This window comes from Sapajus apella, unplaced genomic scaffold, assembly GCF_009761245.1.
Source record: "Sapajus apella isolate SASKATOON/1434 unplaced genomic scaffold, GSC_monkey_1.0 scaffold7, whole genome shotgun sequence".
NCBI lineage: Eukaryota > Metazoa > Chordata > Mammalia > Primates > Cebidae > Sapajus > Sapajus apella.
Window position 1 is genome coordinate 38983574 of NW_022436947.1, and position 15791 is coordinate 38999364.

The window sequence follows — 15791 nt, forward strand, 5'->3', positions numbered from 1 at the left end:
CTGCTCTCTGCAGGGCAGACTGAGAGGCCTTCTTATAAAGCAAATCCAGTGATATCAGTCCTCAGCTTAAGACCCTTCAAAGCCCAATGCACTTAAAGATCAAAACATTGAACAAGCATGTTTACCAGGCCCTTTAGGGATGGCCCTGGCCACCCTCACTGGCTGCATCTGACATCGTGCACTTCTGCCTCTGTCACCCCTATATTGGCCATCTCTCTATCTTTCATGCTGCATGCTCGCTCCTGCCAGAGGGCCTTCGAGTATGTTTTTCACTCTGGACCTCCCTTTAACACACTCTTCAACTGCTAAGCCCTACTCATCTGCAACTGCTCACCATTTCCTCAGGAAAGCGTCTCTCTTTGTGAAGGACAGACACTCAGCTATCTACTAATAAAACCATATCTATAACACACACACAACCTCAAAATCACACACAGGTGCGCACAGCGATTTCTACTTTATGAGAAATCTCTCTGCCTGTCCTGTACTGTCCCCAAACGCTCCCTCCCCTCCCCACCCCCTCGCCTCTCAGAATCACAAATGTCAGAGGCAACTTTACCTATTTTCATGGCCTTGCAGCTGAAGTGGTTGAGGTGGTGCTGGCTGGGCGACGGGGCTGTTGGGAGTGGCTGGGCTTGGCTGTGCCAGGGGACTCTGCTGTGCCAGGGGACTCTGCTGCGCCATGGGACTCTGCTTCTCTGAGCTGGGTGCCGAGGTGGGGCTGTTGAGCTCTGCGATGGAGAACCAAAGCGCCAGATGAAGTCAGGTTAGCATTGATAAGGGGAAAGAGGTGATCAGAGGTGGTGTTGTTGCCTTTGCAGATGGCTTAGGCTTTGGTTATTTCTGTTTCTGTTAGGTGTTTAGATAGCAGGTGAAACTTATCAAGTTCTAATACCACTTCCGATATCTATATTCTTTCATTAATGATCACTGCGCAACAAGGTTATAAACAGTATCTTGTCATTCTGCCAGAAGAAAAGATTACCAAAAAACCCCGTAAAACTATGGAAAAAATAATTCAAAGGACTAAGCTCTAACACATACTCTATTTTCGCAAATGGTTCTGCCACCACATTTTACTTGTAATAAACAGTCTGAAGAGTCTTTCAACGTGTGGATAAGTAATGAACCATAAAAAGGAAAATGCTTTTTACAATCTTTTCCTCATCCCTTGTCAGTCTTATTGCCTCATAGCCCACTGGACTCCGCATTTCTCCAGAAAGAAAAAAGAAGAAAAAATGGACACAGGAAGATTCACAAAACTGTTCTTAAATAACTGCTTCCAGATTTCTTTCCTAATAACATCAGATTTTCAACTGAAATTGACTCTATATATTGGCATAGGGGCCCAACAGACACATTCCAGACTCGGAAAACTGGGAAGCATTTAGATTTTCAATGAGCAGCCTTGTTTGCAGTTAATTTCCATTGAATAGTTTATACATATTGGTGTCTGCAGATAGTAGCTTTAAAAAAAGCATGGTCATTTTCTTTTCTCTGTCTCTTTTTATGATTGGGTAAGAAAAGGGAGGTAATCTATTAGCATTCTTCTACAAACTCTTCTTCCCCTTTTTTTCCCCATAGTCCAAATCTTTTAATGTCTTCTCCATTTATATCAGGGTTTCCCTGCCTCAGCACTGTAGGCATTTTGGGCTGGGTGATTCTTTCCTTTGGGCAGCTGTCCTGTGTATTTTAGGATGGTTGGCAGCATTCTTGGCCTCTACCCACTAGATGCCAGCAGCGTGCCCACCCCAATCAGGACAGTCAAAAATGCCTCCAGACTTTGCCAAATGTCCCCTGGGGGGAGAAAATCACCCCCGTTGAGAACTACTGTTTTATATTTAAAGTCAAGTGGCTGTTTAGCCATTTGGTGCCCGCATGTCAGATAATCCTAAAATGTAATTGGGGGCTGAATAAAACAAAGGGTAGCAAGTTGAGTGAGCTCATCAGCCCCTGTGTGGGACATTCATCAGTGAGCTCCAGAAATGGAATTCTTCAGTAACATTGATGAGTCAGCAGCCAGAAAGAAGTCACGGACCCACTGTCTCTGGAAATGGTGAATTTATGGTGCAGTGATGTTCACAGCTCCATGGCCCCTTAGGGCATGGTTATGAATTGTACTGTTCACTACTGTTTTGAGCCTCAGGAGGGAGTCCTTGTATAGACAAATTCAAAGGCTCAGTGAGAATTTTAAATTCTTATCAGATGCAACATTTTCTAAATGAGCTCTTCTTACACCACAAAACTTCATGTTTTTCAAAACCAATCTGACTTTGAAGAATCCTCTAGAGATTTACTGTTAACATAAATTTTTTTTTTTAGATTTATAACTCTTTCACCTCTGCTGAATGAGTTCTGACTTAATATAACCATAAAAACGGGGACCCACACGGGATGACTGAATAACCTGGTGTCTCAGAATTCACTCTGTGTGGCCTGGAATGCCACATAGCTTGACCTCTGAATGAAACAGGTACTGAGTAAACAGGATATGGATTACAACTGAGTGTGAGTTTTTGCAAAGGTGGAAATAATAATCAACCTCTGACACTCTGAAGCCACACTGACGGCAGGCATGTGCACTCCACGACCCTGGCGGGCAGGCTGACAACAGCCGGTGAGTGTGTCCGTGTGTTGACTGCCTCTCTGCAAGGCTGCCTCAGGCACTCACCCTCCTGAGGAATGATGCGAAGGGTGACACTAAGACCTGCATCCTTGATGAGCTTCACGATGTCAGCGTGAGGCATGTTGATGATAGACTGGCCATTCACTGCTAGGATCCGGTCTCCCACTTTTAGTTTTGCACAGCGATCTGCAGGACTCCCATCAATGATGCGTCCGATTTTATGGGGCACAGCTAAAAAAACCCCAACAGAAATAGGTATCAGGGACATCACCAATACATGTTCTTTCAGTCCCAGCCCCAAAGGAAACAATGCAATGTCAGAATTCCTTCCTTTGTCAGTATATTTGCCTTTTGAAATCACACTGATTTCTGTCAAATGGGGTCCTGTGCATACTACTGAGACCAGAGTTTCTAAATTCAAGTCCTTTGCAGTGATAGGCCAATTCCAAACACAGACCAGGGGTTCTCAAACTTTGGGTTGATCAAAATTAACCAGGAGTTAAATAGACAGCTATTTGGGCCTTACTGGGGCCCATCTCAATTAGAATGTCTAGGCAGGAGGTGAATTTCTAAGAAGCTCCTAGGGAGATTTGTGCCCCATGAGCTCATATTCTAGAGACAATAATCAGCAATTTAAGGGAGCTATAATAAATGACAGAAATTTAATTTCTACCATTTTATTTTATTGAGAAGAGAAAACAAGGAAGGAAAGAAATATGTGTTAATATGGGTAGTAACCACTTGGTAAAGAAGTTATAACCAACTTCCCACTCATCTACTAAGCTTTAAAGGTTAGTGTGTTGTCACATCTTACCTCTTCTTTCTGATTTACCTTTACACTGTGCTGATATCTTGCTAATGTCTGATATATAATGCATTTTATCAAATCTGCAATGCCATGGATAGTAAGACACACCTTTATTTTATATGTCACCGGGGGGGTGGGGGGCGGGGAAGTAACACTGCTAACTAAATAAAGATGCTCCATTGGCTATAAGATACTCTCCAAATGTCAAAATATTAAAATATAAAAATGTTTAGGATTGGTAAAATGTTATATGTCTTTTAAAAACAATGTATGCTTCTTTTCTTTTTTCTTTTTTTTTTGAGGCAGAGTCTTGCGCTGTTGCCCAGGCTGGAGTGCAATGGCATAGTCTCGGCTCACTGCAACCTCTGCCTCCTGGGTTCAAGCCATTCTCCTGCCCTCAGCCTCCCAGGTAGCTGGGATTATAGGTATGTGCCACCACGCCTTGTTTTTTGTATTTTTAGTAGAGATGGGGTTTCACCATGTTGGCCAGGCTGGTCTCAAACTCCTTACCTCAGGTGATCCACCTGCCTCAGCCTCCCAAAGTGCTGGAATTACATGTGTGAGCCACCATGCCCAGCTCACTTATTTTCTTTTAATTATTTATTTATATGTGTGAGGAGAGCCACACATACAGGCATACAGATTTTCCTGGCAGGTCAACTTCAGTGTAAATGTTCAAGTACCTACCAAGATAACTGTTTTTGGGGTGGACATCAGTAGTATACAGTGTTTCTGGAAACTCCCTCAAGGAGTTTCTACCAATCTAGAAACCCATTCTCTTTCCTTTCTCCCGTCAAGACTGTGAGCCCCTGCTCAGAAACCTGTGAGCAACTCTGTGTTGTTGCTCTCCCTGTGGAATCAGGTACTGCTTTGATCTGCAGAAAGATGCAGTGACATAACCCACCATTCAGTATGCTTCAGGGATGTCTATTCCTTGAACTCTCAATCTTGCACATGCTTTACAGCAAAAGGCAGAACATTAGCTAATAACTGTGGCAAGGAAGGACAATTAGTGAGTTAATGAGTCAGGACCTTGTTCATTCTTCTATTGTGAAAGGTTATAGATAACATATGAAAATATTGGCTGAGCCTGTGTCCCTGAAGTGAAACTCATCATGTTGGAAGCTGAGATACACTTTTATTTACCATAAGCACTAATGGCCTTAATGAAGAACACCTTACCTAGAGCATGTTAATGATCATCTTAGAATCTTAGGACAATAAATATATTTTTTCAAGTAGAAATACAATAAGAACTTATTAATGTGCTGATTTTAAAAAATGATGTAGGCATTGCGAGGTATTTGGTTTTCAACCACAATGAGGGTGAACTTTAGTTCCTATTTTTGCCCCCTTTCATGTTCAACAGTGTCTTGGAATGGGTGGCTTGTAAATGATTTGGTCTCCCTGGCCATAATGTGTATATTGTTATCTATCCCGTGGCCTCTGCAAAATTACCTAACTCCTCTGAGTTTGTTTTTCAGCAGTAAAATTGGTACAGTAATAGCACTGATGTCACAGACTGCATCTGAGAATTAAATGAGTTTTCATAGGAAAAGTGAGAACAATGCCTGACATGTAAGAATGGATCTATAAGTATTAACTGTCATTCTTTTTATTATTATTATCTTTTAAATATTTCTCTTATCACTGCCGAGGGGTGTATGTGTGCTTGCGTGTAGGTGCCAACTTGGTTTCTTTTCACATGGGGTAAACCTGTAATACTGCTAGAATTGAAGGAACACTTTGCTCACTACAGGATTATACAGAGCAATATCCCCTAACTATCAACACAGGAAAATAACTTCAGTTATGAAAGAGATGTGTTTGGTGGATTAGATAGACACTGGGTGAGGTCAAGAGTTTATTTTATCTGATTTCACAAAAAAGATGATGTTGCAGGTTTCTGTAGGAAAACACCAACTTCTAAGAGTTTATTATTCAAAGGGAAATCAGCATGATATGGGTCTCCTAATCACCTACATTGAGTCCTACACACATATACACACATACTTTCACACTTATTGAATATCAGTAACCGTTTTTCTTACCTCTTATGAGTACCTACCTGAGCCAAGCACTACGTGATATACATGTGTGTGTGTGTATATATATATATTTAAAAACACCCCTTAACAAATCATATGAAATATTCGATGTCATTACAAGTTTACAGTAGAGGAAACTGAGGCATATAGCAGTTATTAATTTGTCCAAGGTCACATATGCTAAACAGCGCTTAGAACCCTAGTCTATCAGATTTCATAGCCTTGCTGTTAGTGAGTGTAGCCACCGCCCTGCATTTCTTACTTTTCTGGCTCAGATCTCTAATCTATTACTTGCTTTGTGAGTATCAGGTGCTTTTATTTGATGAGTACAGCCTGCCTCTAAGCCAAGAACTAAACACTTTATGAGTGGTCCCGATTCAAGGGTGAGTGGAAGTCAGGAACTTTGCCTGAAGCAGGTTTTTTGCTGCATGTGTCTTTTGACAGGCAAGGTGGGGGGAGAAGAGAGAAAAGCAGAGGAAATTGAACAGCTCTTCAGATCCTGTTCAGTTAGGACTTCACATCATGGTGTCATTTTTTTGTGTGAAGTAATTTCTTTGGATATTAGAAATTCTGACATTTGAAATAAAATTTTAAAACATACTTCAAAACATATACAAATGGTCTTTGGATGATTTTCTGTTTTGACTTATTTATGCCTCTGTTCTCCTCTATTACTGTAGATCATTTGAAATTTATTGGGCATAAAACTCCAAATGTTTCAAAACAGATTTACACACACACACACACATACACACACACACACACACACACACGCACATGCACACACAATTTGTATGCCCAACAATGATAAGCCATTACTTGTTAATTTCCAGGCACTGCAGAACTCTCTTACTTTAAATCCTTACAGCAATAGTGTGAAGTAGCTGTGAAAGTATAATAATCATCCTGACTTCAGTGTTGAGAAAACAAGTGTCAAAGCCACAGTTCAAATCCTTCCCTATGGCTTCAAACCTTGGGGTTACTACCTTCTTTTTTGATATGTCAGAGGTTGAAAGCAATTTAAATTATGAAGAGCAAGGGAATGACTGATGAGACTTAGTTTAGAAAAGCTTGCTGGTTGAGACTTCAAGATGAAAGTTTCACTGTAAACAGAATTATTTGCTCATGGTAATAACTTAGTTTCAGGGCCACTTTAACTTTATTAGGGTAGTTAGAATAAAAACTAAGATAAAAGAATAGAGATCAAAATAAAAGAATGAAAGCAGAAATAAATTCAATGGTAGCCACATCAAATGACTGAGTGACTTGCATAAAACAGAAGTGAGCACTGAGTTTAAAAATGTATGTTCAGCAACTGGAATTACCTGACGTGGCTTTATTACAAATGTTTTCTATTGGCATTTACTTTAATAAAAACAGTACTTGAAACTCTTGGCAGCTGAAGGCAGCCTCACTCTTCCTTTACTAGAGTTTTCCCTACATGTATAAGTGCACCGAATGTTGATGCACAACACATCTCTGACAAGAGGTGTGCTCAGAGAGGATTCACTCTGAAAACAAGATGCAGCTCCATTTGCTCAGTGATAAGGTCTACAGAACTTATGACCTAAGTGCACTCAGTGCAATGCTAATGGAATTACAGAGCAAGGAAGAGGCCCTGACCTTGGTTTCTATTATTGGGATGAATGGTACTCATTAATTCCCTGAGAAGTGATGACTAAGGTAACTGCCGGAGCACAGTCCATTTAGACAGCATGCCTTACAGACATCATCTGTCAGGCAGCAACATAAATCAAGTCTTTGGATCAGTCCTGGTGACACAGTGTGCTTAGGATACACAGATATTTGGGAAAAGTTGCAATATGTCATTTGGCTTTGGACATACTGGCATTTAGGAAGGAGACAATGTGTCATTAGTTAGAAATTTCCTTTTAATTGAAAATCACATAAATTATGGAAAAAAGAAGCCCTCTTTTCTATTGCTTTATTCCTTTATAGATAAAACATTATTGTCTATTTATATGGCAACATGTTTTATATTTTCCCATAGCTGAATGGACTCTTGGCTCTGCTCCGTGTACCACACTTGTTTTAGTAGAATATTCAGAGATAATCAGTTGGATTGGATGTCCTCTAAGTGAGTTTGGAAGGTCTGGATTCTAGGGGTCTGTAGCCATATCACTACTGAAAGCAGTGATCCTCCCTTTTTTGGTGTGGGGTTTTCTTTTGGGACCTTGCATGGTCTACCCCCGCTCCTTAGTCACTGGTTAAAGTAGGCTGATCCAGCCAATGAACTCTTGTTGATTTCTACCTTGGGTCAGTCCTCATAAAGAAGACAGGATGGTTACCTGGAAGACTTTTCTCGCTTTGGTGATAGATTCTTCCTGAAATCCTAAGGGAAGGGATTATTAGATTCCCCTTCCCTCCTCTTTTTTCCTTGCTGTTCATATGTTTATTATTTCAGAGAAAGAAATGTCTGCGACTCATGTTTACATTTAATTATCTTTTTGTTAATAGATCCCACAAAGTGGAGTTACATGTGGAGGAAAGTATTAAATAGTGAAAGTGGATTTTGCATCAATCATGCTAAACTTATAAGAGAAGTTTCTGAAATGAGCGTGACAAAAATAAATACTTCAAAGGCAATCGATAGCATAAACTCTCATTAGCTCACATTTCCCTTAATTTGTCAAGGTTAAACAACATGTCATTAGCTTGAAGAGGCAAAGGAAGTTAGTTTGGATTTAGAATCTGTGACCTGATGTGATGATTTTAAAAAGTTAGGTGATTCCAGTTGTTTTTCTTTCAATAATATGTGAAAATTACCTACTGACTAGCTTAAATTTGTTGGTTGGAGCAGAAGGGTCAATTACTATATCAATCAACACATTTCTGAATAGCATCTTCTTAATAGCAAGCACTACGCTAGGCCCAGAGGGGAAGACAATAATAAAGCAACACATGGTATTTGCCCTCAAGAAACTCACTGTCTGGTTGGGGAGACAAGGGATGAACTTATAAAAATATGCAAAGCAAAATGCAAATGGAAAATACATGGTAAATGTAACATGCAGCAAGGGTAGAGAGGAGGAGTGAGTTACTGAGTCCAGGTGTAGACTGAGAGAATGGTGAGGAGCAGGAAGATTATTCTGAGGAGGAGAGAATGTGTGTCCCTAGGTAAATGGCAGCCCTTTTAATAAAAATCTTATGATGGTAAAGGGGTATATAATCCAAGGAGGTGTGTGGGGAGATAAGGAGAGGTGCTTTGTGGGTTGGGGTCCCTCCTGCCCTCATCATTATTGCTCCCTTGAGATTCCTGATAGCCCAGCTCCTATGAATGGAGACTGAGCACAGAGGAATAATGGGGAGATTGTCATAAAGTGTTCCCATCTCTTTAATACATGGTGGAAACTCCTGATCTGTTTTTCTGACTTTAGAAACTGGAGCATAATATTAATCTTGCTTGTTTTCCATCGCTCCTCCCTAAACATTCTGACTTTGTATGTTATGTTGTGACAAACCCATTCAGATAGATATTGTCCCTTCCTGGAATATGACAAAGTGTCCTTCAAAAGAGTTTTCTTTGTCATCAGAAGGTGAAGATGTGGGAAAAAAACATGTGTTTTGTATTTTAAAGCTTTTTTTTTTTGTGGTAAAATTAAGAAAAAGCAGACGGCGTGACTTGTTTTCCTCTAGAACGCTGTGAAATTTAGCTTTCCAAAGATGAAAACGTCTTCCCTGAAATTCATAGCCAACTGATTTGCAAAACCTAAAATCAAACAGCTGGTGTTTTAAGGACTGCATATTCAAAAAGTGTATCCCCCAACCCCCAGCACCCATGAGTCATTCTCTTGTGGTTGAACACTTTAGTTACCCTGCAGTTGGTAATAAGCAGATGGTCAGATGGGAGAATGGGAAGAGGGGCCCATCACTGGCAATTTGGGAACTCAATTGAACTCATGTTGCTAAGGGCAGAAAGCATCCTATAGATACTATTAACTATATGGCTGGAGAGAAACACTCAGCAGCCATATATTACTGTTCATGCTTTTATTTTATACCAATCGTTAAAAATTTGCATAGCTAAGTACTGAGAGTAAATTGGTAATTGAAAGAAATCTCATGACATTAGGAATTGTAATTAGCTATGACTTGACTGTTCTATCCTGGAACATGAGTTTGGGTTAAAACGGGTTTGTTGTTTGGAAACATTTGATGGGCCAGGGGTCACATGGCTAGCTTCAGAATGAAGAAACACAGGCCGCCATGCTCAAAAGGGCCTGGTGTTTGGTTTAGTCGTCTGTCATCAGCTTGATACTCTTAATAATTTTTGAACAAGGACCTCCCATTTTCATTTTTCACTGGACCCTGAAAATTATGTAGTTGGTTTTCTGTAAATATATTCATAACGTATTTCTTCTTTGCATCACTCCACTGTTTTTAGTGTCTGCGATGGAAAGTGTAAATGAGACTATGTCATAGCTACCAAGAAAAATCACCGACAGGGTGGGTGGTAGGAAAGGAGTGAAAACAATCCTTGTCTCTTATGCTTCATTCTCCACTCCCCTGTACATCACTAGGAAAGGCAGTCCAAAAAATTTCTGTGAAGTATATTCTTACTTTCGATTCTTCATATATTTATTGAAGAGTTCTAAAAATTACCTTGATTCTCTTACTCCATTGTGAAAATTATTCTTATAAGTCACTCATTATTGTGTCATTGACAAAGCGACTATTCTTCTGTAACTCTCTTTAAGTAGATGTTAAGATAGATCACCATATTTCAAGGGGTTCATGTATTCTTTTGATATGATTTTTCTCCTCATAGTCTGACAAAATGTCTAGACATTAGAGTGGCAGGAAGCAAAGAAACTTCAGAATAGTCATGATCCTCAAATCTGTAGGTGTGTGGGGTCTGGGAGCTGGACAGAGAGAATGAAAAAACCCTTCCATTTGTAGATACACCTTTTTTCTTCTGTGGCAATACTTCTCATTTCTCTGTATGTCCCTGAAAATCGCCTTGCCAACTTCTGTAATAACTAGCAAGAATATCTTTTTTGACCTGTTTGGGTCTGAATGCCATGATAGAAAATCTGGTCCCACTAAGCCAAATAAATATTAACCCAACTTCAGCAATTTTTGCATTTTTCCTAAAGACTCAGAAAAAGATATATATTTCCATTGCTCAATAAAACCAGCAACTTAGGACTTTCCAGTCAAGGAGTAGAAGTTGAAATTCTGTGTTCAATGAGAGTAATTTTAGTTAGTAAAATTGTGTAGCTTTTAGCAAGCATGGTTTGTAAATAACCAAACAGCAAGCTGATTCAGTAATAATGGAAAAAACTTTAAAGAGTTATTGATGTTAAAATGTAATAAAGGAATTCTTCCCTGCAGGGCAGAAAAGCCAGTTGCTTTATTCTTTTTAAGAAACAGTTGCAGGGTTGAAGTGTGGTATTATACTTTCATCCCAAACACGCAAATCTACCTTTCAAAGGGCTGGTTGCCTAATTTTATGATGACCAATTTAGTTCCTGAATATGGGGTTCCTTTTATTTATAAGTTATTACAGAGCCTTATCAAATTATTATTAGAAAATAGTAGATGGCTCTACAATGATAAAAAACTGTATAAAAATTTCAAAATTCACATGATGTAAAAGGAGAAGAGCAAACAATTTTCTAGTGATTGGAAATCTCTTATAATTAAAGCAACTTAATTTTTTTTAAGATGTCATTTTTATTTTCTGGAAAAACACATTTAATTTTTAAAACTTGGTACCAATTATTAAGACAGGTACAGCTTAAGTTGCCCATTTAAAGAATCATATGTCATTCCTAACCCAACCTGTCTATATATATAGAGAAAAATACTTAAATATATATACTCATTACTTTGGCCTTCCCTTAATCTGAATAATTTATTTTTATGAAACTCAAGATTTTTGTGATGTTGCTTCATCAGCTCATTTCCAAAACTGCAATATGATCTTGTTCAATGTTGCTTAATCTTAGGACCATTTTTCTTTCACTTATAGCCCTATAGGTTTTTTTTTTTTTTTTTGCCAGACTCGTTTCTGTCTTTTTAAAAAACTATTTTGAAAACCTCATTTTATTAAATGAGCTTTAAAATATGTATTTATATTTTATTAAATACATAAATAGAGTGCAAATGGTATGTAATTTTATTTCATACTAGGATTTCAGTTCTTTTAATTTCTAAATTAAATTTCAGTTCTTTTAATTTAATTTTCTAAAACTTCTAATACAAAACCATGGCAGAAATATTTGCAGACCTGCAGCAAAAACACTTCATAATGAAACATCGAAACCATTTCTGTTAACAAATGAACTAGATTAATAAGGGTGCTCACTTTCACCAGTTCCTCTTTTTTCAGAGATGGGGGCAACTTTGTTTCCCAGGCTGTCATAGCTCACTGTAGCCTCAAAATCCCGTACTCAAAAAATCTTCCTACATCAGCCTTTCAAACAGCTGAGAGTATAGGTATGGGAACCTGTGCCTGAGTAATTTTTTCTTTTTATTATACTTTAAGTTCTGGGGTACATGTGCAGAACATGCAGGTTTGTTATATAGGATACACGTGCCATGGTGGTTTGCTGCAGCCATCACCCCGTCATTTACATTAGATATTTCTCCTAATGCTATCCCTCCCCTCTTTCTCCACCCCCTGATATCCCTCCCCTAGCCCCCCACCCTGAGACAGGCCCCAGTGTGTGATGTTCCCCTCCCTGTGTCCATGTGTTCTCATTGTTCAACACCTGCTTATGAGTGAGAATATGCGGTGTTTGGTTTTCTGTTCTTGTGTCAGTTTGCTTTGAATGATGGTTTCCAGCTTCATCCTTGTCCCTGCAAAGGACACGAACTCATCCTTTTTTATGTCTGCATAATATTCCAGGTACATATGTGCCATATTTTCTTTATCCAGTCTATCCTTGATGGGTATTTGGGTTGGTTCCAAGTCTTTGCTATTGTGAATAGTGCCGCAGTAAACATATGTGTGTATGTGTCTTTATAATACTGATTCACTCTTTCATTTTTTTGAAGCATATCCTACAGCAGCTTTCTAAGATATTGTGCAGGGATAAAACCAATGTTTTCAGTTCTTAGTGTTTGAAAATGTGTTTATTTTTACCTTCTTTTGATTGAATTCTGGCTTAGAATTCTAGATTGTATGAAATTCTAGATTGAAAAAATGATTTTTCTTCAGAAACTTACAGGCACTGCTTTATTGTATTCTTCTAGCATCCAGTGTTACTATTGAGAGGCTTGAACCCATTAGGATTTTTGCTCCTTGTATGTGATACACTTATATTACCTTTTCTTTTTGAAAATGGTTAAGATTTTCCCTGTACTTTTTTTGTTTTGAAGTATTGCAGTGGTGCATTTGGGTATGGTTCTTTGTCAGTATGGAGACTTGTTTCCTTCAGTTTTGTTTTGTGAGCCTTTCTTATACTATTTCTTTGATAATTTCCCTTCTGTTTTTCTTGTCTCTCCTTCTGGAACTCTTATTCGATATTGGCATCCTGGATTGGTCTGCTCCTTCTCCTATAAGTCATAAGGATTACACCCTCATGGTAGAATTGGTACCATTATAAAAGGCCAAATTTGGCTCTCTTTTGTTCTCTTTTGGCCCTTCCTCCTTTCGCCATGGGATGACACAGCAAGAAGGCCAGATGCTGGCACCTTATATTAGACTTCCCAGCCTCCATAACTATGAGCCAATATATTTCTGTTCTTTGTAAATTATCTAGTCTGTGGTATTCTGTTATAACAGCACAAAATGGACTAAGATGGCTACCTACTTGCTCTATCCTCATGTGTTGGAGAGAGAGCTCTGGCCTTTTCATCTTCTTCTGGGTGCACCAATCCCATCATGGGGCACCACTCTCATGACCTCATCTAACCCTAACGATGTCCCAAAGGCCCATCTCTAAGCACCATCACTTTGGGAATCAGGGAATGGAGATTTTGGGAAGACAGTTTGTAGTAAATATCATATCTTTTGTGACTATAAGTAAGTTTTTGAAGCTTTCTTTTGTTCCCTGAGTTACCTTTATTTCTTCTATTTTCCTTCATATTTGCTTGCTTTTTTATTTAAAAAATAAAAATTTCATGGTGGTTGTTTTCCATTCTGTCCTGAGTTTAAGTTCTAGGCCTCCCTGAGTTTCTAAAGAAATGAATGGGTCTGCGTTATCCATATTTGTTTTAGATTTTCTCTGCCCTGCTGAGTTGTCACTTTTTTGTCTTTGAAATATCTTGACCACTCCTGCCCACTCCTTTTCTCATTCATTCACTGTTACTACTTTAGGTCTAAGGTATGAGATGCCAAGTAGTTATAATTTACCACTATCAATTAGAAATCAGAAGTGTCTTTAGTAATTTTTAACCAGTTTTTGCAATCAATATTTTGGTACCCTTGTTAGAGATTTAAAATCTGTTTGGAAAAAAATATTTTATCTACCCAACCTTTAAAAGCCCTTGTTGTCAATTGCAGCCTTGAGAGATAAAAATATAAAGAACAACTTATTTCTTTTCAAGCGTTCAGAAAGTGTCATAAAATTACATTTCATCAACCCCAGTTTAGGGTTAAAAATGTTCAATAAAACTACACTTTCTTACTCTCCTCTGTGTCTCTTGACTACCTTTGAAGCACATAAGACTTCACACTCATCAATGTACTTGGCTCTGAATAATTTCTCAGCAGGCTCAATAGAAATGGTTGATAGTTACAAGCAGGTGTTGCTGACAAGTCATGTTTCTCATTTTTACAAATGCAGTGTATTTTATCTCTGCCATCTCCTTTTTCCTTTTATAGCTTCTGAAATTGTGTTTTGTAAAAAGTCACTTGGCTATCTTCACACAGTTTCCTTGTTACAATAGGTAAATGTCAAAAGTGATCAGATGCAATATCAGACTTCCACTGAATTCCCCTAAGCCCTCCGGCAGATAATAACTTCTTGCAATATTTTCTTAATATAAATGGAAACAGATACTAACCCAGGCAAATGATCCTTCCTGAGCCAGCTGTCCTTTTCAATATGTTATCCAGAAGATTACATGAATATTTATTGGCCTTCAGTTAAACAACAAGCCAAAGTTCTACTAACAGGGTATATAGTATGTTTCAACCTGAAATAATGCAATTTTGTGTGACTGGATAACACTAAATACGAATGGACCCTCAAGCAAAGTGTTCAGGAGCTAGAAGATCTTGATCATATATTAACTTTGAAAACAACCTGCAGTGTGACCTCTGAATGGTCAAATAAATTATGTCAGTTCCCTGACTTAAAAAGTGAGACATGTAGTCGCTCTTTCTTATTCTTATCTTTCTTACCTAAGTATTGCACGTTTAACTTCATTTGGATTTTTGCTTATATGTACTTTCTCTCATGACTTATATTTTAAAGCATTATAATGATATGTGTTTTTACTTTTACTAAGCAAATATACATTTCCATAATTTTATTTGAGACTATCATAATAAAATGACTTTTATTACTCTAACATAAGAAATAAATGAGAACTAAAAAGGGATTGAAGAGGCTCAAAACGTGTTTTGTTGTCCATAATGAAATACCAATTATACTGGAGAGGGAATAGACTAAAAGTGAAAAAAACTGCTTGGCAAAGATATGTAGATGGCAAACAGCACGTGAGAGGTATTCATTATCAATAGTCTTTAGAGAAAAATGCAAATTCAAACCAAAATGATTTGGGAGGCTGAGGTGGGAGGATTGCTTGAGCCCGGGAAATTGAAACCAGCCTGGGCAACATAGGGAGAATCCCCATATCTACAAAAAACAAAAAGCAAAAAAACCCAAACTCCCAAATGACATATTACTATGCACCTATTAGAATGGCTAAAATTAAAAAAAACACTATAACCCCTAAAAATAACAAGTACTCACAAAGATGGGAAGCATCTGGAGCCTTCATACATGGAATATAAAATGGTACAGCCATTTTGGAAATTGGTACCATATAAATCAGCAATCCTACATCTAGATATTTACCAAGTGAAATAAACCAATTTCCACACACAAAGAGACCTATATGAAAAGGTTTATAGAAGCTTTATTTGTAATCACCAGAAACAGGAAACTACCAAAATGCCTCTCAACTAAGGAATGGATAAACAAACTATGGTGCATCCATACAATGGAACATTATTCAGCAATTGAAAAGGAGCCAAATATTGACACATGAAACAACATGGATGAATCTAAAATGCATTATGCTTAGTGGACGAAGCCAGACTCAAAAAGCTACCTACTGTATCTTTCCATTTATATAGGAGAGGCAGAACTATAGAACAAAAGAAATCAGT

The 15791-nt window shown here is 38.2% G+C and overlaps 1 protein-coding gene across 17 annotated transcripts in view; it reads right to left on the reverse strand.

Annotated features, from left to right (window-relative positions):
• The window catches only part of MAGI2 (membrane associated guanylate kinase, WW and PDZ domain containing 2), a 1439413-nt gene that overhangs the window by 114437 nt on the left and 1309185 nt on the right, over window positions 1–15791 (reverse strand). For 16 of the 17 annotated variants that reach the window (XM_032275745.1, XM_032275743.1, XM_032275744.1 and 13 more), the window contains 2 exons: window positions 2672–2857; window positions 560–731 (listed from right to left, as the gene is read on the reverse strand). In XM_032275745.1, coding sequence (XP_032131636.1) covers window positions 560–731; window positions 2672–2857 — 358 coding nt within the window. The remainder of the gene's footprint in view (window positions 1–559; window positions 732–2671; window positions 2858–15791) is intronic. The other variant, XM_032275750.1, reaches the window with a different exon arrangement.